This window comes from Semicossyphus pulcher, unplaced genomic scaffold (genome assembly GCF_022749685.1).
Source record: "Semicossyphus pulcher isolate SPU_LCO1_2020_fin unplaced genomic scaffold, fSemPul1.0.p SCAF_4, whole genome shotgun sequence".
NCBI lineage: Eukaryota > Metazoa > Chordata > Actinopteri > Labriformes > Labridae > Semicossyphus > Semicossyphus pulcher.
The window spans coordinates 17686670-17712493 of record NW_027211715.1 but is presented as its reverse complement, the minus strand read 5'-3'; the positions used below and the strand labels follow the sequence as shown (position 1 = coordinate 17712493).

At 44.0% G+C, this 25824-nt stretch overlaps 1 protein-coding gene across 1 annotated transcript in view; it reads left to right on the top strand.

Moving 5' to 3' along the window:
* The window catches only part of LOC138607697 (cytosolic carboxypeptidase 6-like), a 285563-nt gene that overhangs the window by 89298 nt on the left and 170441 nt on the right, over positions 1–25824 (top strand). The window contains exon 4 of the mRNA XM_069680335.1: positions 21492–21586. Within this exon, the coding sequence (XP_069536436.1) occupies positions 21492–21586 (95 nt within the window). The remainder of the gene's footprint in view (positions 1–21491; positions 21587–25824) is intronic.

The window sequence follows — 25824 nt, the reverse complement described above, 5'->3', positions numbered from 1 at the left end:
GGAGCAGAGGCAGAATGCAGCGTAAGGTAATCGAATGAAATGTTTGTCACAACAGTGATACACTGTGACAGATTATTGCAGATGTAATACAGCTTTTAGAAAAATTTAGTTCACATAAATACAAAAGTGGAATACATTGGTTTCCTGTTTTAAGGTAGCAAAAACTAGAAGGTTTAAAGCTTCGAAAGAGACTCTCTCTCTGTTACTGTCTCTGTAATTACAGAATGAAATGTGAATAATGATGTAATTTATTTTGAGGACATTGTGGTTTAAAGACAGCTGACGCCATACAGTAAACCTCTAGTTAATCCTCTAACTTCAGATTATAAGTGCACAGTGTGCTATCATTGAACTCCAGTTGAAGGGCATCTTCATGTTTAAGCTACTTTAAGAGAAGTGGCTTTGTTTTCTGTGAGAATGTGTTTGCAGTAAGCAGGCTGCTGTAAAACATGGGAAGTAAAGACAATGACGTCACTGTTCTCTTACTGCCTCAACTAATTTCCTGCTCTCATCTGATAAAATGATATGTGGTATGCTGTCTGATGTCTGCCGTAATCCATTTGAATACAGCACAAAGGACAAATAACTGCTTACATTGAAGTAGACGTCGCTCAGTGTTGGTAAGTGTCGACTGAATCGGTCACACCTGTGTTGTTACAGGGTTATTAACCAATAGGACGTCCCCTCACTGTGACCAAGCCATTAGTCGGTGAGACGCGTCTTAGTCGATCAAGTTTTCATTTCAATTTGGTTAGTTGCAAAAGAAAAAATGGCTGCTGGTTCATATGGCTGCCCTCAGCATCGGTGCAGCCCAATGGTGGCCCAGGAACGGCCACTACTTGCCTGAAATATGTTAAGCATACAGCTAACGTACCTGGCTCGCAACGTGTCTGACTTAATGTTGCGCATGCTTATGCTACATGTTTCATCCAAATCTTCAAGTCCCTTTAAACATGAACATTTTTAAACATACCTTTAAACAATGCACAAGATTCATTTCTTCTTTCTCTCCTCCCTGCCACCGACTGTTCCCGTAATTTGTAGTGGCAGTGTTACTGTCATGCTTCAGGACAGGCGCAGGTACAACGGGGAGGGGATGTCCATATTTGATTTCATAATTTCAAGCAATTATGCGTATCTTGGGGCTGCACTGTGGACCAGTGGTTAGCGCCGTCGCCTCACAGCTAGAAGGTTCCTAGTTTAAATCTCAGTTTGGATGTAGTGGGCCTTTCTGTGTGGAGTTTGCAGCTTCTCCCTGTGCATGTGTGGGTTCCTTCCGGGTACTCCAGCTTCCTCCCACAGTCCAAATACATGCTCTAAATTACCCGTAGGTGTGAATGTGAGTTTGTCTCTTTGTGTCAATCCTGTGATTGACTGCCGATGTAACCCCGCCTCTCGCCCAATGACAGCTGGGATAGGCTCCAGCCCCCCGCGATCCTGCCCAGGATAAGCGGTATAGATAATGGATGGATGGATGTCTTGTATTGGCTATAATAATGATGGTGCCTATTGTTATTGTGCTTATTAGGCTGTTCTGTTGCCCCTGTATGGACTGGGTGCGATACACACAGCTTGTGATGTACATACGTAGGGGCAGTGGTGCCTGCAGTAATGATATTCCCTTCACAAAGAGGTCCAGGACCAAGTATTTGGACTCTGTATACACACAACTTTTCTTTTTCATGACTTCTTTAAACTGTAGCTCTTATATCTTTACCTTTATACACATTTAGATAGCGGCACAGTCATTGGCAAAGCTTCCTGCTGCACTCCAATCTAACACTGCAAAAGCTGACTTAAGCTTGCCTTTAAGAAGACCTCCCTGTTCCTCTCTGAGGACTTCCCCGCAGCTCTCAAAGGTCCTTTCTCTTAAATTCAGTTTCCTTGATACATAAATATGTTCCTTCCCCTGAGAAGCCCTCTGAACCTCCTCTCAAAATGTTTTGAGAGGAGGGAGCGAGGAGTGTGTAAGAATCAAAGTTGCCTGAGATGCTGCTCTCCACATTCTGTTTTTCAGGTCTGCTGTCATGCTCTGGTGTGTCAGCTAACAGACACAGTAAACAGCCGCACTGCCCGGCTCTCACTGGATCATTCACTCTCTCTTTGGCTCTCTCTCTCTTTCTCTTCTTCTCTCTTCTCTTAGTTTGGTGCTTATTAGGTCTTAGCGTACCCCCACCCCTCTCTCTAACCCATTTCCCCCTCCTTCAGTGTTTGTGCTAAGTGGGGACCTTGCACTCTCCCACCAGTCCATCCGCTTCACTGCGGCCCCTCCAGGCTCCTTTTGAAGGTGCTTTCATTTAATCATTTCTTTAAAAAAGATTTTTTTTCAGGCCAGCACGAGGTCACAGATCACATCAGAGCTGCTTTCCGACTCAGTGACCATTTAATCAAGCCGAGGTCCATTTCGCCGGCGCTCCTTTCAGACCACCTTTTCTTCCTCGGGCTCAGGGGTGAAGCTCATGGCCTCGGCCCTCTGAATCCCATTCCTACCAAAGCTTTAGAGGTGGACTGGGTGACTTACACCAATTCCCAGGGATTTAGAGCTTGACTGAGTGTCCCGTATAGCCTCGTTGACTTACCTGAAATACTTGCTAGAAATGCTTGCCCCTGACCCCGGCAGATACAGTTCTGCCAAATGTTCTGTCTGACTTCAGTGTTTTCAAGTGCGCAGGGTCTGTGGGTTGATTGATATATATTGATATCTGCAGACCCCAATCAAGGACTTTCAACTGACCAATCGTGAACTCGTAAATGCTAGTTTGGAAAACTTTCAATTTAGACACCAACAATGATGTAGTTTGTGCAATTCGTGTAATATACTGCAGTTTGCAAAGGCTGACGGAAATACTGTTACAAGATGGCTCCAACTTGGCAACAAAAGAGAAAGCCAACAAACTTTCAGAGACTTATTTGGCCAAACCAGCAAAGTAACCAACAAACCCAAACATGCACATCTGTATTATCAGTAGTGTCAAGAGTGTATGGATGAGTGTGTCATGATGTGTGTGTAAAGATGAGATCAGGTGTGTTGAATCCGCCTTGATGACTCCAGCCTTCACCCCACCTGTAGTCAGCCGGAAAACAACACGGAATCAGTAACTGAGGCAACACCCACTGATCGGGACAACCTCACGGTTAAGTGATCTATTCAAGATGTTGGAATCAATCAGCAAAAGGAAACAAACTACCCCATCATCATCTGACCAACTAATACGATTGTGTTTCAAATAGTTTTTTAATTCTTGGTTTCACATTAACAGTCTTTTGTGTGACCAAAATGTCGGGGGTTTTTTTTAACACAATCGGCCTTTTTCTCTGAAGGCATCTTGACATGTCATTGAAGTAACTGTAATGAAAGATAGTAAAATTCCATTTTGCTGCTTCACTTTCAGGGTCCTTGTATTGTGCATGCTGGCTCACTGTCACAGTGACACCAGTTCTTTTCATACTATGATAACTCAAACTGTCTGCAGTTAAAAAAAATGCCTTTTTAAGAACATAAAAGTATCAAATAAATGAAAACGTGACTTTTTTTTGTGTAACACCTCCTTTATCAACAGGGCTGCATTGTTTTTGTGGAATGTGTTTTATCATGCTGCTCAGACCTCAATACTACTACTGAGAACAGGCTGGAATCTTTGCACTTTGAACAGAGTTGCTTCAGGCCATAAGCCAATATTCCACAGGATCCGTGTCCGCCGTGTTCTGTGTGCGCCGCGGTTCTGCTCCGTCAGACGGTGTGCGCCCTCGCCCACAGGAGGCGTTTCTGGTCCGCTGGCCCCAGCAGCTGGATTCACGAGATCACAAGATTGCGGGAGAACTTCATTATCGCACGGGAATTGCGAAATCACGCGATAATATCAATGTTAAAACAGGACAACACAAAGACAACGGTTCAATTTGCACCTCCGAGGTTGAGTATCTGATCATTTGGATATCGTTCAGTGATTTTAGTGCTCTCCAATGGGTGACAACACTACTCTATTAACAGTTTTCTTTTTCCAAAATGACAGTGTGTTGATGTTATAAAAACGGGAGTCTGAACATGGTGTTTTATTTTGAAATGACCGGATGCTCTATGCTGTTTTTGTGTCTGACTTCCTGTTTGGAACAATCTGCTCTGTTCAGTTTGACGCGTGCTTCAAGCAGCCTCCGTCAAAAATAGGCTCGCCGCGTATCTTTAGCGAAGCAGAGCGGAGAAGCGCTGGATACCATTTTTTAATATCTCTAATAAGTAGCTTGCAGGAGGTTTCTTACAGGTAATTTTCAGACACTCATTATTTTACACTTTTGGGACTGGAATCAAGGTTTTCCAAAAACGTATGAGTTCAGAAATCAGATATTTGTTTACCTGCATTTCAATGAGAGTACATGCCGGTTGAATTATGTGTTTAAAGCACTGTGAAATTGTTGTTTTGCTGATAGTATTATCATTCTTGCTTTGTCATGGAACAAGAGTATTCAGTAATGTTCTCTAAATTCAATTAACTCTGTTTGCTCCCCTAGTTTCATAATCCACGTGCTGAATGTTACCAAAGCAGTCTTCAGTGCCACAATGGTTCTTTATCATATCAGTGTTGCACTAGACTGACTCGTAGATGACTTTGCTCACAAACACCTTGTGATACAAAATAAATGTATTGCTATTAATATGAATTAGTTTGGGCTGTAAGTCTGTACCAGAAGTCACTGTTTGGGGAGGTCCCTGAAGTAGCCTTAAATAGTATTCGCTGTCTTGCAAAACACCAACAGGCCTACAGTGGACTTCATGTCTTCATTATGTTTGAGTCTGGGTTCCCTGTTTGTAGAATAGTTGAAAGAAACACCTGTCCTGTATTTTATGTATTAATTGTGATAGATTCACACTCTCTGTAGTGATCGTGTAATTGTAAATACATGTTTGTATTCAAGCATGCAGAAGTCACTTGCCATGAGAGCATCACAGTGGAAGTTGGTGAAACGGCTGATTCCAGTGCTGCGACCTTTAGCCAAGGCTCCTGAAATAATACGTGGAGAGTTGCATGTGGGGTTATCTTTCATGTCTCCCGTGATTTACTACATGGTCAGCACCACCCTGCGGGTCAAAGTATGTGGCCTGGGAGCCGTGTGTTTTCAAGAACACGATTTGACGGCAGTTGAAAACATGGTTCAAATTGAGTCCGATGAGTGGACCGAATCCCTTCCTGTTGTGGCTGTAAAATGTAAAAGTTGATGTTACGTAAAAAAAAATCTAGGAAAGTGATTTCCATGTAATAGGTAAGTAAATAAAGCGTAGGCCTATTAGTCTTAGTTTATATCTACAACTTAACCTTCAACTGACTCATGAGGTATTTTTACTTACTGTTTTATGGCAATCAATTTCCCAGATTTTTTTTCCATGTAACATCAACATTTACATTTTACCGTGTAGTCGGCCCGCTTAATCATGTTACAGGTTCTTTTAGTGCATTACGTTCCCAAAATGCGCGCTTGTCGTAAACTTTATTCATTTAGGATTTTGAGCAGCTTTTCGGCCCACACTTCAGAGTGGGAGGAAAACAGGTCACTACTTCACTACGTTATTGTTGCATACATTATTGCAGCTAAGCTGCAACCTGTTGTTGTTTCCTCTTACTTCTAAATAATATGTGTGTAAGCTGTCTGCTGTCTGCAGCATATGCTATTGTTGTTGCTTGTTGCAAAGCATTCGCTTCTCCTGTGCTTTTATTCATGACGTCATCAGAGGCTCGTCTGCGTCAACTCGACTTTAACCACAGGACTGGTATCTTCTGTCAAAAAAAAAGTCATTCAACCTCAATAACAAAGTATATACATGTGAACACGTCCAGCATCAAACATGGTCATTCATGCAACATGCATGTATGCTGGCTGATGACGACTGTCCATTGTTGATGGTGCTTTCATATCCAGCTTAAACAGATCACGTAAAGGCATCAGTCTGTCTGTGCGTAAGTGTTCACCTTGGTCTGTCAGAGTTTCTCATCCTCTGACAGATCAGCTGTCACACTTGTCACTTCCTGTTGCTTTCTGTCTGTCACCTGGTGTGAACAGAGTTTAGCTAAATTAGACTGAACTCCACTGAACACAGCTGATATAAACCGAACTGACTTTTACCTCTGTTTTTGTGGGGCTTTCCAGCCTACTTAGCTCTTATTCGTGAAACCAGGCTGAGGGGGCTGATTCAATTGCACACGGCAACATAATTGTTTGGCTTGTCTTGATATGGGTGACACGTCAAACAAACTTTGTTCACTTGTTTTTCATCTCCCAAGTCTGCGTTTATGCAATTGATTTGGGACAGCGAGTGCATGAGAGTCAGAGAGCCAATTCCCCCATCCCCTGTTCCGACATTAAATGTTTCATCCTGTCCTGAAATAACTCCCAGCTGATGCTCAGCCAGTCAGTCAATCAGGCGGGTTTGATCCTGATTTTTGCCAATTAGCTATTTGAAGCCTCACCTGTTAACTAGGCGGCAGCTAATGTTGCTTTAAAGTATGCTGTGTGCTTTATTATTCGGATCTATGTTAGTCTATCCTGCATGTTTGCTGCTGCTGCTTTATTGATCTGTTTTGCTGCCAATCGATGATGGGTGTGGTGTTTTCCATGCTTATCAGACTGTAATCAGTCAACTGAAGGAAAACTATCACTTTTTGTTACGTGTGATGATCCAAAGGTTACTCCACGCATTAAATCCATCATGCATTCAATAGACACTGGACACTTTTTTGGTTTTCCTCTTTTCTTCCTTCCCCCTCTTCATGCCCTGGAGTGATGATGCATTCCCTTGTAGAAATAGCCACAGCAGCACTGTTCCCCTGAACCATTAGGAGGCTCGAGCCATTGCTCATCCTGTGACTCTGAGCCATCATCCTGTTACTTCTCCTTTTCTTATCTTCACCTTGTGTCCGTCCGGGGTGTAGTGAAGCAGCAGATGCAGCACTGTTGTCCATTTTGATCCTTTTTCATCATTTGCAGACAAAGAAACCAACTAAGAGGTGTTCCCAGTCAGACAGCAGCTGGAATAAAATGCGATGCCATGTTTTAGCGGTGTCTCTTGGAGGGAGGCATGTAAGCATGTGTGCGTGCGTGCGCACCCGTGCATGTTGATGAGCTGGAGGTGGAGAAGATTGCTTTTTTACAGCCTCTCAATCACAAAGAGACGACAAAAAGGTACACAGCGAAGACACGGTCGACCATTTCTAGAGTTTAAGTCATTGACCATCTCATGCAGCCGGAAACATATCCCCCAGATTAAGTAGCTTGACATTAATATGGGGGCAGAAAGGAGGTGAGTTGTGTCGACCAAACTGCATAAATTCCTGAATTCTCTACGATGTATGGATTTAAACTGCACCTGATTGGTTCATCAAATTCCAGTGTCATGATTATGGTCATGTCAGCCTTTTGATTTGTGCATTTCCACTCACGGAAAGTAGTAAAAATGTCTGGGAATAAATGATCTTGTAACACTAACTGGAACAAGGACAGACGGTGTCATTGAATCCACCTGAAACCAGACACAGGCGATATATCCCAGTTGCTTCAGCAGCAGCACTTTAGACCTGCAGAAGTAGACCTGTCGATGTCACCACGTACAGTTAATGACTTTTTTAATGAGGTTTCATCAATGATCATGTGTGCGTGTGTTTGTGTGTGTGTTGTAATACATATTTAGATTTTGAATCTGTCAAATAGAAAATAGAGTTTGGTTTAGAGTATTTTTTTCTGATGTACCCACACATTAAGGTCTGAATAAAAGTTAAATGGTCATATCGAAGATTTCAGTTTCGTTCTCTCTGGTGGCACCTATGGTGATAAACTGTAATTGCAGGAGCACACCAGATATCCAGACAGTGTCGCATGTGTGACGTCCACGGTTGGCTCTGGTTGATTTTCCTCGCTGACCGTCGCTTTCCTTTTTAGACTGTTTGCCTTCATCTGAGCGTCAAATTTGTTGTATCTGTAGTCATTGCTCTTTTCTTTGCCTGTTCAGCCATAGTAGATTACTGTTTACTCGCAACACTTGCAGAGAGCGGAAAAGCAGCCGCTTAGCTCCGCCCACCCTCTCTGGCAGACCAACCACTGCTGGGTGATGGAAAACGCGTCACTAACTGGGCGCCGCTTGGGATTTTTCACCCAGTCCATAATAATACTATATACTGCAAATGCAAAGGCTTTCATCAGTGGGCCATAGGCTCAATCACCACTGTGTTACCTCATTCGGCGATAGATAGTGACTTAACAGACATTTATTTAAATGAAAATCTTCAAGATTATTACTTTAACTGTAGCTGGTTCAAGCTACTTGTTAGCTTAGCTTTAAACAAAGACAAATAAAGACAAGCAGCGATAAACAGTAATCCTAGCTTCATCTAAAGGTTACAAATCCCTTCTACCAGCACCCTAAAGTTCACTTATTAACACATTATATCTCTGTTGTTTAATCCATACAAAAAATAACGTTTAAAAATGACAATTCAGCTCTCTATTGAGGGCTATGTGCCAATTATTGCCACGAAGAGTCTCTGCCTTTTCCTGGCAACTGTTACATTTTACCATTTAACTCACTGAATGTTAGTGTGATACATACATGAATGTTAATAATTATTAATTAGAAGTAATAAATGTCTACAGGATATTCTCTTAATTTCCAGTATGGCTCTACCAGATAGAGAACTGCCTGAAACATTGTGTCGGGTAAGGACGAGACTGCCAGTCAATACAGCGATCCAGTAGCATAAATAAGTCAGCTGCCAGTGTTTGTGTATCGTGAAGGGGAAATGGTATGGGAACATTTCTACTACCAGCTGCTAACAGGCCATCAGATATGCTAAATGCCCTAGCATGCCAATCCGGAAGTAAAGGACGCAGGCCAGTGAAGCGCAGTGTCGCTGCACTCCTCCCTGCAGTGTTGCTCACCCGCCTGTGTGGTCGGGTCGGCCCGCTCAGTTTGGAGTTGGACAGTGTAGAAAGTGATTGATATTCTACTGGGGCATCTGCCATTCACAACATTCACACTGAATTTAGTTTCTTCAGCACTCTGTGCTTATCCGGCAGGGCTGAGGGGTTAGCGCCCTCGTAGACCCACCTCCACATTCGCAACACTGACCTGTGACATCACTTCCTGCTGACACAGCACAACTGTCAGCGATGAGCCTCAGTGTCCTTCAACCTCCATCCTCTCGCAGTCATGTAGCTGCTGTGAAAACAGGCACAAACACACACAAGCACACAGCCTTCATCCCCCTTTGACCTCGTGTTTTGTTCTGTTTTCAGCAAGCCTTCAAATTAGTCTGAATGTGTTATATCACAGAGTGTCAGAGTAAAGGCCCGTGGCAGCGGCGCGCACGAGAAGAGACTGAGAACATGGGCTGCCAGTCGTGCTGGACTCTCATTAACCTCCCTACCTCCTCTCTCTTCACCAAGTCTCCTTCATCAGCTCATCCAGGCCCGAAGTGACACATGGGCCTCTAGAGTGTCAGTAGCGATAAAGATGCCGCCACTTCAACATTTTAATTGGAACTTCTGCTGTTGATGTGTGAACAGCTGTAGGACGGAGAAGGGCAGATCTATCATCCCTGCCCTCCACAGACCGCCTGAGGTCAAATGGCAGCAGTTACTGTGGCAGGAAAACCCCCAAAGCTCCTGTTTATTTATGATTTTATTGCTCCTCCCTTCTCGCTGCACCGTCACATCTGCATATCCGCGTCTGGTTGTGAAATTAGAGGAAGGGAAAGAGCATCTGGAGGAGTGCGAAGAGGGCTGGCTGAGTGAAATGACCAGCAAGGACATATTTATAGACTCGACGTAGGGTTCACACCCTCACACTAGTCGATACTGATGCACAGAGGCACACACACTCACATGCACTTCTGTGAATCCTTTTCTCTCCCTGCAGACACAAATCCATTATTCATTTCAAAATGACTCATTTTTCGCCCTGTGGCTCCTGGCAGTAGTGCGGCGCCTGACCGAGGGGGGTGCTTTCTCTAATTAATGCAGATTGTGCAAGAAAACAAAAATACCATATTGACTCTGACGCCTGATACAACAAGAGTGCAGGCGTGAAACAGTGCCGGGGGCAGACTCTAGTGTTTGACCTATTAGAGCCCTGCACACTCACAACACATCAGCTTTAACAAAGTGATCCCCTCTGCTTGTAGTCATGCTTCTTCATGTTCTATCAAGTTTTACTATAAGCCAGTGGCTGTGCTGCTCCAGCTTCCTCCCTCTGCATGTGTATAGACCTGATAGCTACAAAGCTAACAAGGCCCAGGTAAGCAAAAGTTAAGCATCACGCCATGTTGTCTAAGCTCGGGGAAGAGCGCACAAACTCTCCTCAAGCTGTCCTCCCGAGATGTGATCGGATTATAATGAGACCACCGAGTGTCAATGAAAGCATCGCGCACATGCTGTATGAACTATGCGGTGTGCTGACGGAGAGGGACCAGAGATCATTATGGAGTCGAGATCTCATACGTGCATGCATGCGTCCTCATACATGCAGACGCACACACACAGTTATCATTACGACGCGCAGGCCGAGATCGAGGTGGGGCCACATCTTCTAATTCAAATATTTGATAAGGCGAGACACAGCGCTGCTTTGCATGCTGTTAGAAGGCAATCTAAATAACATTTACATGTCATTTATGTCTATTACCTTCTTTTTTGAAGGGTGGTGTCAGCACTCGGCGCATATTAAAGCTCATGCTTATTTCAATTGCCAGCGTGGTTCCTCGCCTGAATTTGCAAATGAATGCAAATATGGGTTTCCTCCACTGACAGTTTTTGAAAGGTGGTGCTTATAGGAAACGGTTATTTGGTCTTTATTTTTTAAGCTGATGGTTTTTTTTTGGTCAAGGGAATATCTCGAGGCTAGGGGTTCGTTCTCTGACCTTGGTCTGGTGTTGTGATGTTCGTGGTGTTTTTCAATCTGCTTGAAAGTAAGTGAGCATGATATTTACGGCTTTGTGTTGGTGAATATAATGAAGACAAGACGTTGTAAGCCCTGACTGCTCATTGCGGCAACTTTATTTAGGGGCCCAGCCTCGGAAAATACCGTCAATTAGCGCAAAAAAGGGATAATAATGGAACTGTTTAATTGCATTAACATAATGCCTTTGAACAATCATTACCAAAAATGGTGCCGATAATAAAGCAATTACTATTTTGAGACAGCAATTAGCCCGGTACCTTTCTTCAATGCTATAATTACCATCAGCGAGAGCAACATGGGTGGATGCTCATGTGTTGGGAGCCCGTGAAGGAGCTGGAAGCAGGGGAAAAGATGAAGATGGGCAAGATAGGCTGTCAAAGAGCAGGCATATCACTCCGAGGACGCTATTCCCCTCTGACACATCCACAATAACCCTCAAGAGGAGCAATCGCTTCCCTCTGTCCACACACAAATTTCAATGTTGTTTTGCACACATTTCTCCATTATGAAATCTTTTTTCGGTAACGGAGGAGATGTAGAAATAGAGGGAGCGAGATGGAAGGAGCGAGGCAGGCATGGCTGGTGGAAGGGGAGGAAAGAATGAGAAAGAGAGATTGGTTTTCATGCCTGGTAGTCAGCGAGCCTGTAAATCTCCCAGGAGCGTAGTGGAAGACAGCAGAAGGTTGATAGTCATCCATCACTCCTGACAACCCCACTGCTCTGGAAGGGCCTGACAGCACAGCCCTGCCTGAGAGAGAGAGAGAGGGGAGCGAGAGAGCGAGGAGGGGGGAGAAAAAAAACAAGAAGAAAGATAAATAGAAAGAGATGCTGCCTGCAGAATGAGCAAATTAACTCTTCCATGTTTAAAGCAGGAGACGAAGGGGAAAAAAGGAGGTGAGAAGACAAATGTGTGGAGGAGGGAGGAGGAGAAGTGCAGCAGTTGGCTGTTACTGCTGCTCTGTTCATCCCTCACTGAGTGCCTGTGGCAGCAGCAGTGCCGCTGCTGAGGGAGTGAAGGTGGACTGGATGGAACTAGCTCTGTCATCGTCGGGATATAGAAGCGCAAGTGGCTGGCAATCTAAAAACTTAAAACCTCTTTTCTTTAGGGCTTGTTTTTAATAAGTGTAGATTAAATAAACAACAGAATTTTATGTCTTTATGTTTGAATCAAACAGGTTAATTCCTGACAATTTTCTTGGCTTGAACATGTCCTTTGTCGGTATGAAAGACATATAGCTTTCCAATTGCACATTTGCCTCATGTTATTGCAAACATGTTCACAACCCCGTCTCCTACAAATCTGCCTGGATTGCATTTTTTATAAACACACTGAAGAATTGTATTTGCAAAAGGTCCACTGACTGTGAGTTTCATCTGCTCTCCTTGCAGAGATCTCCTCCGAGAATCTTCTTTTAGCATGCAGTGACTGACTTTAGGTTTTTACAGCTCTCTTTGAAGGCCACTGTTTTAGGACCGATCTGGGAATATTTTTGATATAGTGATTGGTATGGGCTAATCGATCAAAACTGACACTTTCTCTGCTGTTATCGGTTGAGTCTTTCAAAGCTGCTTCTCCTCTACGGCTGCCAGGCCATGCATTGCAAGCATAATTTGCATCAGTGCTGTCAAAAATGGCCCAAAAGTCTGTTCGATATTCCTAAAACTATTCGAATATCATGCAATATGTCCACAAGCGTGCATACCAATACAAGAGACAAACTTGCGTGCACAGATATATTCATTTAAACAGAAACATGCCTCTTAAAAGGTCCCCGTAGGCTTCCTACACCTCGCAAAATAAACAAATAAAATAATTAGCTTACAGTAGGATGGACATTCAGCACTCAAAGCGAGCTGTGCTGTGACAGGTATTTTTATTTAAACATACCTGCACCTGTCTGTTATGCTGGGGGTGAGACTCTCTCTCTCTCTGTCTGGCCGTTTCAGCGACACTAAAATTAATTATTAATGTATAAAGTGACCTGTGCATTCAAAGATGCTCCGTAACCAAGAGAGATTTAATGATCGAATATCCGTTTTTTATTTCAATTCGGTTATATATTTGAATTTAGAATACTCCTTGACAGCCCTAGTATGCATATGTGTGATATTAGTATGGCACAGCGGTGCAGTGACTCCTCTGATGTCCATGCAGTCTGTCAGTGTTCAGACTGTTCATAGTGTTTCATAGTGTTTATTAATAAGGCAGCGTCTCTTTGTATCCGCTGCTATTATTACATGTTGGTCTCACCAGTTTAAATAACATATCACTGTTGGCGTGTCATACCCGCTGTTTGACAGTAAATGTTTCCCCGTGTAACTTAGTAGATTTCCGATCTTTAAACTTTTGTTCCACAAATTCATCCTGTAAGCTTCTCAGATGAAAAGGGTTGAAATCAGGGCCTTCTGTATTTGGATCCTGGAGCATTTTGTAAACAAAAGTCAGAGACAGCTTTTATTTCAATGTTACAGATATTCACTTTGAAAAAAATGGCTCAGACTCAGTGTCTGCAGATACCCTATATTCGAGGACACCGATCGGACTTACCCTGCTTTTATTATAGCTTTCTGAGTAACATGATAAAACAGTAAAAAGATACAGCTGAATACTTACTGTGCTTTGTGCCAACTTGTCATATAGGGTAAGTTACATTCTATTTTGTTGTGACAGCAAGTAAAAAAAGAACATATAGCCCTGTTTCCAAGGAATTAAGTCCCTTTCTGTCTGACAGTATGCAGCTATAGATGACCATGACGCGTACTGTACAGGCCCACTCCAAAAACACCCCACACTGCAGACAAAAACACACTTAAAGACGGTCATTATTGAGTAACAAGATGTGACTAATGCTTATCTCTGGCCTTTTACAGTGAGCTGTAAAATATTCATCTATAATATAAAAGGTTAATGTTTACAGTCCCAGTGTTTGTTTGTTTGTGTGTGTATGTGGTGTTTCTGTGTGGGCGTGCGTGTGACCTCCATCAGTATCTAGAGGGTATTGGCTGTCGCTGTCACTCAGGGTGAGAGAAGCCCTAATTAAAGAAGTTCCAGTTGGACATCGCCTCACAATGGACGGGAGAAATTGCCTTTCAACTCGGAGCCCATTGCCGAAACTTCCTCCTCCTCCGGTTGAATAAAAGAGTCTGATACAAAAAGCCCTGAATGCCTAAACCAAACAAAAGCTCTTTAAAAGACTGTCACCATGTTATCTGATATCTCCTGGAACAGCACTGCTTTGAATAAATCTTTTTCAGTGAAGGAGGGAGAAGGAAATTAAAAGCTGACATTTAAAAGGGCTGCTGCTACTGGGACTCGTGGCCCCCAGGATCAATAGCCAGGTATCTCGCAACTTCCCCCGCATATTAGCTCACTTTTCCACGGGGCATCTCCGGCTGAGTACAAACAAACCCAAACTACTTTAGGAATATTACTGTGTTGTTTTGTCAGTCTACCTTCGGCTGTGTGTATGTGTGTGAGACGGGGCAGGTTATACTGTTTATCTGTGTGTTTGTGTACCTGTAAAGTGTTTAGAGGGTCCCATCCTCCTCCTCTTCCTTGTGTCAGCACCTTGACTTGACATTGGTCATTGGGGACCAGAACTGTCAGCGACATCACAGTGAAAACAAAAAGAGAAGGCGGGACGCTAAAAGAGGGCAGGATGGTTAAGTGTGTGTTGTGTGTGTGTGTGTGTCCGGGGGCTTCTTGTGTTGCTGACATTTACTTGTAGCGGATGACATTGTCCGCATGTGACTTTGTGAGCAGTCTGTCAGGTTATGTATAGCAGCCTTAACTCAAGGTCATGCATGTGCTCCCGAAGGAGTCATGCCTTTGCCCCTGCCTCCCTGACATGCAAACACACACACACATAAACATCCCAGCCTACGCATACAACACAGTGACCTCCGTCCGCTCCCAAAGGGGCTGAGGCTGTCCCTGAGTGTTCCCCTGTCATACTGGTATCCCCACCTATTGCTGGCTTGTGACCTTCCTCACTGTCACGAGGCTCTACAGGAGCTTAGCCACAGCTGAGCCAGCCTGCTTGACATGGCCTTCACCATAATGCCACCCTGGGGAGTCACCCCAAACCACACCAAAACGTGACCCTGTCTTCAGTGAGAATTTAAATAATCAACTGAAAAATTTAAAACCATTATGGTACCACCGGTATGGTGCAGGACTAATTCCTGCACAGCTCACTTCCAGCCTAGCATTGGGAGTGCAATCCCTGGGTCACGCTAATTTCGCTACCCACTGGCTAACGTCTGGCGATATAACCTCTTGGAGAAACAAGCAAGTTTTTTGGGACTTCTAACTAGCTTTCTTTTCTGTTCTTGCCACTGTGTTCGGCCTGACTAGCAACTTGAGAGCAGGAATGGATTCTGCTAATATATGGAGAATGTGCTTATAGAAATGATGCTAGCCTCAAACAATACAGTTTATGACAACTTAGGGTTTTGTTTTAGTACCTCCAGCCATCAGTTCTATTGGAACCAATAGTTAGGGTAGGATAAGACTGTCTTTGCCAAAGTAGCCACCCAGATCTCAGGATGGATTGATATAACTGATAAAATAGATCCAACGTGGACCAACAAACGCAATGAGTTGCGAACAAGACACCTTCAGTGTTGGATATCGAAAACACTTTATTATAAAGTAAAATGGCCCTTTTATATCGTTGGAATAAATTGCATGAAAACTGAACGCTCATTAAGGCAACCATGTTAAGTCAAGTTGACAAGGACAAGGTTGGCCTGTAAACAGCTATGGAGAGGATACAGGACACAGTAACATAGTGTTTGCCTCCAATTTCTCTAACAATCCCAGCTGTCATTGGGCCAGATGCGCGGTCACACCTGGACTGATCGCCAGTCAATAATAGGGCTGACACAGATCCACTCACATTCACACCTATGGGAATATTTACAGTAGGCTCCTGCCGTCCAAACCAGGAACCTTCTAGTAAAATTTATAACAAAAACTATTTTATACGATCTTTGATGGTGTGTATTTGAAAATTGTCCTCTGTACACAAACTAATTCACTATAATACGTTACTTTTCTATAGAAGCACATCAGTTACATTGCACCACTGTTGCACGTGTGTGCTTGTGTTAGACTCTGGCTGTGTAAGCGTATATTGTGCTCCTGCTGGTGGCAGGTAGTCCCCACTACTGTGGGTCGTTGGCACGCTGTGCGTCAGTGATCAGACTGATCAAAGACAACAAGAGAGGAACAGGCAGAGCTGCCAGCAGCAATCAGCCTGCCTGTCTCTGATGGCTGTGGACAGAGCTCACAGATCTGCTCTGCTCTCCGGTGTTGTGCTGCGAGGACCCTGCAGTGCAGCCGGGGTTATTCGGTCAAACACAGTTTGGTGATGAGAACCAGTAACCTCAGCTGATCTGATGGGATGATTTGACTTAGATACATTTTTGTTGTTCTATTTAGACCACTGGAAACAAGACAAGTGCAGGTTTGTGGGACTGAAATGTTTCCATACTGATTTGAAGCCCTCCGTGTCCGAACCAGGATACGAATCAGGGACCCTCTCGCTGTGAGGCAACAGCGTTAACAACTGCACCACCGTGCATCCCAAGTTAAACTCCACTTTCACTTAAATACATTTGCAATTTATTGTTAACTTCCCATTTAAAAGTATAAATCATTTTAGTCTACACCTACAAGTGTATGTTCTCATCAGTAGCCGCCTTCACATTTTGCAGACATGATTACTTTTCAGATCATTTATAATAAAGTCTGCTGAAGCATCACCGTCAAAAGGACAGAGTGCTCATTCTCTCTCAGAGGTCCTCGGCTGCATTTAGAACGCTTTCTTTAATTATTTATCACGGCTTCTTCCAGGAAGCAACGCTATCTGGCCACACGCCGGATCGATGGAGATCAAAAGACAGCGTTTGGGCCTAAATGCAATCCTATCCTGAAGCAGCACCAGGGAGGCTATTTTAGTGCCAAGCCCTGCAGCTGGCTGACTACGCTGTTTAAAGGTTAAGAGGTTGGGGCTGGAAATTATTCATTCTGACACCTCAAACCCAAAACGCTCACACTTAGAGCACACATGCACACGACCCTGCGCTAAGTTAAGATGTCAACCAGCGCAGGTTCAACTGTATAAACTGCCCTCATTATTACAACATCTCATTTGGAGTTATCGCTCTCAGAGAAGAAATAGTTTGACTTAGTTTTGGATGTAATATTTACAGAAGTCTAATGTCGCCTGTGTAGTTTGTGTGTGTGTGTGTTGTGACACTGCAGAGACACCTGTTCCAGTCTGTAATTCAGCAGTGATGGGGACGGCGGAGGGCTTTGACACGCTCCGTCGACATGACAGCTCAGACAGCATGGATGTTAATCTCTTCTAACTGCTCCCAGCTAATTAAATCTTCCAGGGCAGCACACATGTGCAGACACATGAACACACACACACACACACCAGTACACACATTTACACACGTGTTCTAAATTGGTCTGGATTGTGCGTAACTTTTAACGATGTGGAGGATCGGCCCTGCAGCGGTTTGTTTGATTCTAAACTGAAACTGTGTGTGTGCGTGTGTGCATGTGTAAGAGAGAGAGAGAGAGCGAGAGATAGTTTTTTGTCATGTTTGCAAACACGATTTGCCACATGTTGTCAGTGCACTACAATGTTTCTTTGACTTTCTGTTGCGTGTCTGTAAGCTTAAATATCAGTGCAAACAGAGGACCCATACATTGTAAAGACAGCTGTGCATAACACTTCCTTCAAATTGGATCCAATTATTCCAACTAAACACAGACTTTATTCTTGTTTCCATTCCGAAAGTTGTATTTTGAAGTGCATTCGATCTGGACTAGCTTATCAAATCAAAGCGGACGAGGCAAAAGTCAGCTAGATGAAAGGCTTCTGGTGATTTTTGACAAGCTTCTGTCAACCAAAGCCACAAAAATTAATCTTTGTGCTTGCATGTTTGTGATAAGAGTTGGTCTTAGCAGATAGAGGCGCAAGCACAATTTCATGCCAAACGGATAGCAAAATTGCACTGGTCCTCTCGATGTGTGTAAACACAACATCAGCCACGTCAGGCAAACCGCCACGGGACAGTCGGGTACGTTTGTAGACATTAAAGAGGAGGTATTATGTTGCTTCACATTTTAAGACACGTATATAATGTTGCAATGTTGAAGTCCAGACTAAACGTGGGTGTTTAGTTTCAAATCTGTGGGGTTGGAGTAATCCTCATGCTTCTCAGCTTAGTTTTTTCTACACGCTGCACTTTGTGATGTCACAATCAGAAGAAAGCGGGCTCATAGGGGCAGGGTTTCTTAAAGGGACAGAGCTAACTGAGTCGTTTCAGGCTGTATGAGGGCCTGCACAGAGCAGAGTTTTTTTTAAATGTAAATTATGCTAAGCTACTCCACAGGTATCAGAGTGAAATATGAAGCTTGAAATTAGCATAATACCCCCCCTTTAAAATCAAGAAGAGACGCCCAAATCTGGGCAGTTAAACACAATATTACCCAAAAGTCACTGAAGAACTAAACATTCAGAGGTGTATCTGCTGGTCTTTGTTTGAAATGTAATACTGTGAAACTAGATGGATGAACAATTCTGTAGCTGTAGAAAGCCCTAGCTGTCATTTTGGATGAGAGCTGCAGGGATATACTGCTCTAAAGGAATAATGCAACTCTGTGTCTTGAAATGGGTAAACACGTCTTCCCATGCTGGCCTGTGCTTGTTAGTGAATCCTTCAGGGTTTCTCCTACCTTGCTTTTAAGCTTCTACAAGTTCCTCTTGTCTTGTAGGTTAAAGACTGACTGTGATCTGATGTTTAGTTACAGGATGAGGAGATTCTCTGTTAATCTGTCCAGTTGAAATGAAATCAGGGCGGATATTCCTTACCGCCTCTACATTTCCTCTACACCTTTCTGTCTCCTAATTCTGTCTAATTATCCGTCTTTTTGCGTCCGTCCCTGCTGTCTCTACCTACCTACAGCACCTTCTCTCTGCCTGGCTCTCTCCCACCCTTTATTTGCTTATCATTTGGCTTGGGATTCAGCCTCCTTTCTTCTCTTCTTTGCCTGTGTGTCTGTCATCTGTCCAGCCCGAGCTCCCTCTGAGTTAAACAGGCCGAACAAATAGATTACAAACAGTGGGCAGAGTGAAGCTAAGGAGGAAGACAATCTGAATTTGTTGTGGATAAAGAATGAGGGAAGGAGGCTGTGCAGTCAAAGAAAGCCAGTGGAGTCAGAGTAAGGCTGTATTTGCCTGAGGGGAAAAGGCTGAAAAGTAGCTCTCGCAACAGATGTGCGGGGCAGTAAAGTGTAATTGAAATGCCAGCAGCAATGGTCTTATCTCCCTGCTACAGGAGCCTGCTGCCAGTCTCAACATCAGTTAGATGTCATTTTACCTAAGTCTGAATCAGCTTGCCACAATCCGCAATCCCCATTCCTCTGATGCTAGGCGGGAAAAAAAAGGAGAAATGGATGAGGGGGAGGGAAAGGAGAAAGAAAAGGAGGGTGGGGAGTCTGTAATAGGATTTCAGTAGCACCCAGTTAACTTCCACCACCTGGACTTAGTTGGTAATTTGATATGCTCCATCAATAGGATTCATTTACCTCGCCGCAGTATTACCATCGCCATTCATTGACTTTTTAAAAAATATATTTATTCATTTCTCTCCTCACATTTTCTCCTGATCCTAATCATGCACATTCGTCTTAGGAGGAGGGAGGGGCTGTTCTCACAATATTTAAGCTAGAAGGTTCTTCGTCCAGAGGAGGTGCACAGTCCAAAACCACGGCCATCCTCCGCGCTCCAGGCAACGCTTAATGTTTCCCTCTGGGGAGGACTGTAATGTCCTCCCAGATTAGAGGCTGCACTCCTTAAAGCTGCTGCCTTTTATCTGCGCCTCTGATACTGCAACATGAGATCATCTGCAGGACATTAAAGCTGCCTTATCTCCTGTCTGTAATGTTAGCGTGTCCTGATGTGTGTGGTTGGTATCTGTGATTGTAGTTTTACAGCCAAGAACAAGTCACATGAGCAGGAAGTATATTTGAGTTTAGTACCTACTACCTACTACTACCATGACCAAATATTACCCTGTGTAGTTTTCTAGTAACTAAGGATGGGTATCAGGGTACCGGTACGTGATTGGTCAGTCCCGAAAGTACCGATAAGCTCATGGACAAATGGTGCTCCTATTGGTAACATTAACATTCCATCTTGATTAATGTCGTTTTCATTCAATCGTTTCATTCTAGCATACCCGTCCCCTAGTGATGATGAAGCCACAGGCAATGTCGTTGCATTGCTGTGGTCTCCTGCTGGAGAAAGTAGTTTGGGCTCACTTATGTGAAACGGTAGTTGCATCTAAAGGGGTAACACCAGCAACCTCACAACACACATACAAGTTCAACGTTCTATAAACCTGAAGCAGTGCAGCATGTTTGACTGCTTTAGCAAAGCAGCTAATGCTTACGCCGCTGCTAGTGTTACTGCAAGTGCGTCCTCAGTGAGGCCTCAGAGTCCTGGTGACTCCGATAGCAATGCTGCAGATGGGGTTAGCCAAACAAAAAAATGCTGTTAAAACACCTGGTTCTTATAAATAAGCCTGTAGTTATTCAGTCATCGCTGTTAGCTAGCTTCAGTTATTAGCACTCTTAAGTTATGTTCCAATTAAATCCACAGACCGCGTCAGTCGAGCAGCAGCCCCAGCTTCATCAGCAGTGGCTAACGTTAGCAGAAGTCAGACACCCAAGTTAAACCCATTCTTCATCGCTAAACGAGGGGAAATGACACAGGAACAAACGCAGAATGTCACCGAGTTGTCGCCATGGTTACTGTAAAAGATTTACTTCACTACAGTGGAGACCAGCTGGTTTAGGTACGCTAGTAACTGATAGCTCTCCTAAGTGTGAATTTTAAGTTGCCATGACAGCCAGAAAACTGTTTTTGTCTTGCTTATGTTATTGTTACTGCATTTACTGTTACTGTTAACTGTTACTGTCGGGAGCCACAGCCCTTAACCCCAGTTACAACATCCCTTACAGAGGCACATTATCAGACACCCTAATAAAGACTTGTCTTAATTTTTTGCACCAAATAATGTAGAGTAGTATCGATAAGAGTATCAATAAATATCGGTATTGATAAGCAGTATCGGTATCGATACCATTATCGATAAAATCCTAACGTAACAAAGGCTACTGGTAACCAAAGTTATGTTTATATTAAATGTTAGTCACCTGCAGGTATTCTGGGTTTCCTGGGGCCTGGGAAAATGATTTACTCACTTGTGTTCCTCTTCCATTGTTTACATCCACATTTACTAGCTTCTTCTTTGATGGCTTTTTTTTTCTTTGCATATCCCAGCAGCTAAATATCAGTCAGAGAGATAGTGTAAAACCAGCACAGGTGTGTGTGTTGTGTTGCTCTTGTGCTAACCTACTCTTAAATGCTTGCTCCATAGTGCTACTAGTGCTCACAAACACCAATGGGCTGTCTGATTCTGTGGCACTAATGTGGCTTCAATGTTTTTTTTTTATATGTTTCAGAGAGTCATTTTCAATGTGGTCAACTTCTCCAAGACCAAGAGCCTGTACAGAGATGGCATGTCTCCTGTAGTCAAGTCTACCAGCAGGCCCAAATGGTAAGTGTCCAAAAACAACACAGGCAACAATTGTACAAGTATTAACTGCTTGCAAAGTAACGTCATTTCATGTCATTTAAATCCACACCCTTGTCTTTCTGCAACTTTGAAAACTTTTCCTCTCTGTCCAACAGTAGCATTTATATCCTAAACACACACACATGCACACACACACACACACACACACCCCCTAAAGACTGATACTTTAGATTTCCAGAGTGGGTGCGTCTGGGTGCATTAGCATGTGATCCATTGGTTGCCTGTATGACGGCTGTCTGATGTAATAACGCCTGACTGATGGATGCAGAGATATGTGTGTATGTGTGCGCGCGTGTGTGTGTGTGAATGAATAGGTGTGGCAGGAGGGAATGGAGCCCGATGCGGCGGGGTTGGGGCGCTGCGTCTGCCAAGCAGGCTGCTGTATCCAGTGGGGCGAGGAGGCAGAACAGGGTAGCGTGATGAAGTGTTGCCGTCCAAGAGGAGCCCTGACATCTGTCATCAGTTGATGGAGGGCATCGGCAGAAAAGCCAGGCATCTGCCACTCTGAGCTGTCTGCGTCTGCTAGCATAGCACCCGTACCGAGCATACCGTAGCACTGCGGTCGCAGGCTAATGGGGAGAGACAATGGGCACGACACCGTAGACAGGAAAGATGAACTGCTGTCGATGATACAGCGCAGCGCAACATGATGCAGCTCGGCCCGACTGCGTTGCTCTTTCTGTTCTTGCTCTGTGTTTTGTTGATGCAACTTTCCACTCAGTGTTTCTCTGTTGTCGTTGAGCAGATGTGGCTTTTCAACGGTTGCAGCCACTATAATGTCTCAGAGAAGCTGGCAGGTGCGTTCCTCAAAAATAGCATATTTTGTACAAGGTAATTATTGTCCCTCGTAATAAAAAAGCCATTTCCTGAATGGTCTTAACTCCTCGTTTGACTTAATCTTCAATGTCTGAGGTGTTAATCTGAGCAGCAGCCATGTTGCGTCATTAAGGTCCCAAAGCTTTTCCTCATATGCTAATCACGCAACCCTGCTCGTGTTTATGTTTCAATAAGCTCTCATAAATAGGTTTTAAAGCGACACACACAGCAGGAGGTAACATTGCAGAGGCCCGACTCCAATTACCTCCCCGGGCTGAAACAGTTTTAGCTCTCCTCTCAGGTCTCTGCCATCTAAGAGGCATCATGTCTCATGCACTTGTAAGGCCATTTTCAACTGTCTGGGGCCTTTCCAAGACCGCAGCTGACATTGTTTGCGTCCCCACAAAGTGGTCAAGATGCTTTTAACACAACCTCCTCTATTTGACTTTCCATGAGCACAACAAAACGCAGACAGCTCCTAAAGTAGCAATCTTCTTTTTGACAGTTACAGATATGGAATAAATAAAAAAAAATAAAAAAAGGCAGAGCGTGAAGAGCTTCAGCTGTCTGATCCAAACTCACACAGGACAGGATAAAGAAGGAACAGAGAGAGAGAGAGAGGTGGAAAGAGAGAGAAAGAGAAGGTGGAGGGAAAACACAAAGTACAAGAAAGAGAGATTACCGAGACAGGTAGACAGGGTGGAGAGAACGAGAGAAGATTGCTCCCCCGCTGCCCACCACCCACCACCCGCGTCTGTATTTATCAAAAGAATCGTCAGTATTAGCCCAGGAGTTGAAGCCTTTATCTCCCCGTGCAGGTGCCTTATGTCCCGGGGCCCCGGCTTGGTTCGGTCGCTGGAGGCTGCAGGGCTCGGCTGGCCTCGGCTAAGCTGGGCGTCTCAGTGAGAGACAAGCGGCAGATTACAGTCCTGCAGGACGTTCACTGCTACAGGTGGAAGGATCTATCCTCTATCCCTTTCTCCATCCCCCTTTTTTTTCCCCTTCCATCCCTCGCTCCATGACTCCTCCAGCCAGGAGATATCAGAGCTGACAGAGGCTGGGATTTACTGTGTCATGTGGCATTTGAACACGGCTACAGGTTACATGTTTGATAAGAAATTCGTGATGGATAAACGTATTTAAAGGCCTTTGAAATGTGTGACAGATTGAGTTTAGAAGGAGGGAAAAAAGTAGCAAATATTTAATGGAATTTAACAATTAACAATCCTCAGGTAGCAGTTTGTGTAGTTGAAAAGCTACTGAAAAAAAGGCAATCTTGTTTCATCTCACTAACTTTAGCATCACACATTTACTGTCTGTGGATTCCACAAATATGAAATCCTTGAAATAAAATTGGCCCTTGTTTATTAGACGGGGAGGAAACCATATTTTCTGCTACTAGTCTGTCGAAGACAACAGCCCCCTCGGTGACACTAGGTGCCAACCAACGCTCCCCGTGGCCCGCTCGATGTTAGACTGCTAGAGCAAAGAATTGCCCAGCATCCTTATTTTCCCGAGATAAGCTAATTAGAAAGTCAGAGAGCGTGGTGTAATGCAGCTGCTGGAGGCCGGAGTGCTGTGGGGTGGGGTAATGGCCAGGATGGCTGCATGAGACTGATTGCATCAACCGGCAGATGCTCTGTACAGAGTCCTGCGTGGAGCGGAGAGAGAGAGGGGAGAGGGCTCAGCGTGACAGCGGAAGATCGTTTTTAACACTGTATTAGGTCAGAAACTAACGGGTGATTTTATTATCAATTAAGATCTGAAGGTTATTTTCTTAAAGGAGCAGGTCTCCCCTGGAAAAAGCCACTGTCAGTCAAAGCTCTGTAATCGATAGAAGCAATAATATTTGAAATTGGCGACAAAGCTGTGGAGAAAGTCGTACAAACAGATTGTGGTTTCGCCTATTCTACATTCCTACAACACCCAGCGTGCATTGCACTCCTCCCTCTGAAAGGAAAGGCCTGGCGAGAGACGCTGGAGTTTAATACTACTGTTTTTGCTGCAGGCAACGGCTCAGAGCGGTACAGAAACCAAAATACGACGAGAATATATCGGTGGATCGTCTTAAAAATCTTCAGGTCTGCAGTCTACATTTCAAACCTGACGGTTCTGAACGAGACATGACATTGGAGGCGGGCATCCTAGACTGAGGAAGTGTAGTTTAGCGAGCTCTCTGGCCTACGTAAAACGCACCATCTAGTGGAGGTTTTCCAGGGCCCATTGGAGAAGCAGATAGCGTCCTCCAAAGACACAGCAAATTTGTATTTTTTCCTACCATAATGGCATTAACTCCTCATAATAGCATGATAGGACTGATGTCGAAAATTGGCGAACTGGCCCTTTAACTAATCGATTCTTCAGGATGTGAAATGTTGTACCAATAGTGAACAAAATCACAAGTTGATTTTGCAGCAACATCCTCATTGGCATGTTTGCTTTATGTGCAAAGCTACTACGTCACTAAAAGGCCCTTCAGACTAAACGCACATGTAAATCTGATATTATTACTTCAGCCTCACTATCTTAAAAACACGTCTCTCCATAATTTCTGCCTGATTAGATCCGTGATGTATTACAGCTCGGAAATGTTCCGATGTGTGTTGTCTCTTTTAATTAACTTTCCACTTCTTTGTCAGTCAGTAGGTGTGTGGCTAAAAATAGCTACACCTCTAGCTGAGCTAACAGATGAACAGTCAGAGTTGGAGGAAATGGGTTGCAAAACATTGCTTCTAAAGTTAGACGCAGCCAACCTTGATCAAGGGTAAACGCTGTCTCCTGCTTTTTTATGGGGAGGGAGGAAAAAAGAAAACAGAAGTGCTTTTCTTGCAGTTGTGCAGACAGACAGACAGACAGACAGTCAATCAGTCAGTCAGTCAGGGCAATTTTGCTTTTCTACTAAAATCCTTGCTGTAAGCGTGTGATGCAACACCATAGTGAAATTCTATTTGGAGATGTCTGCCTCTCCATCGGGCCGCGTGTTAGCAGTAATTGTTCTGTCAATCAGCACAGCTCTGGCCTGCCTGCTTCCCCTGCCACTTGTTAAGCCCTGGCAGAGGGCGAGGGGTGAGGAGAGGTGAGGCGGGGTGAGGGATGGAGAAAGGATCCCTCCACCTCTCCGTGTGTCTCTCCTTGTTCACCTTTGTCTGTATTTATAGTGCTTCCTCCTCCCTTCCTGCCTGTTTGTCCTCTCAACTTTTCACTTATTCTCACAGTTTTTTTTATCTCTCTTTCTTCGCTGTGCTTGTATTTCTTCTTCTTCAGGGTTATTTCTTATTGTTTGGATTTTTCATATGCTATTAAACCTTCAATTTAAGTTATGTGCTGCTGATATAACTGTTGTAATGTAAAGTCATTCTGAGCAGAAATCCCGACACAAACTT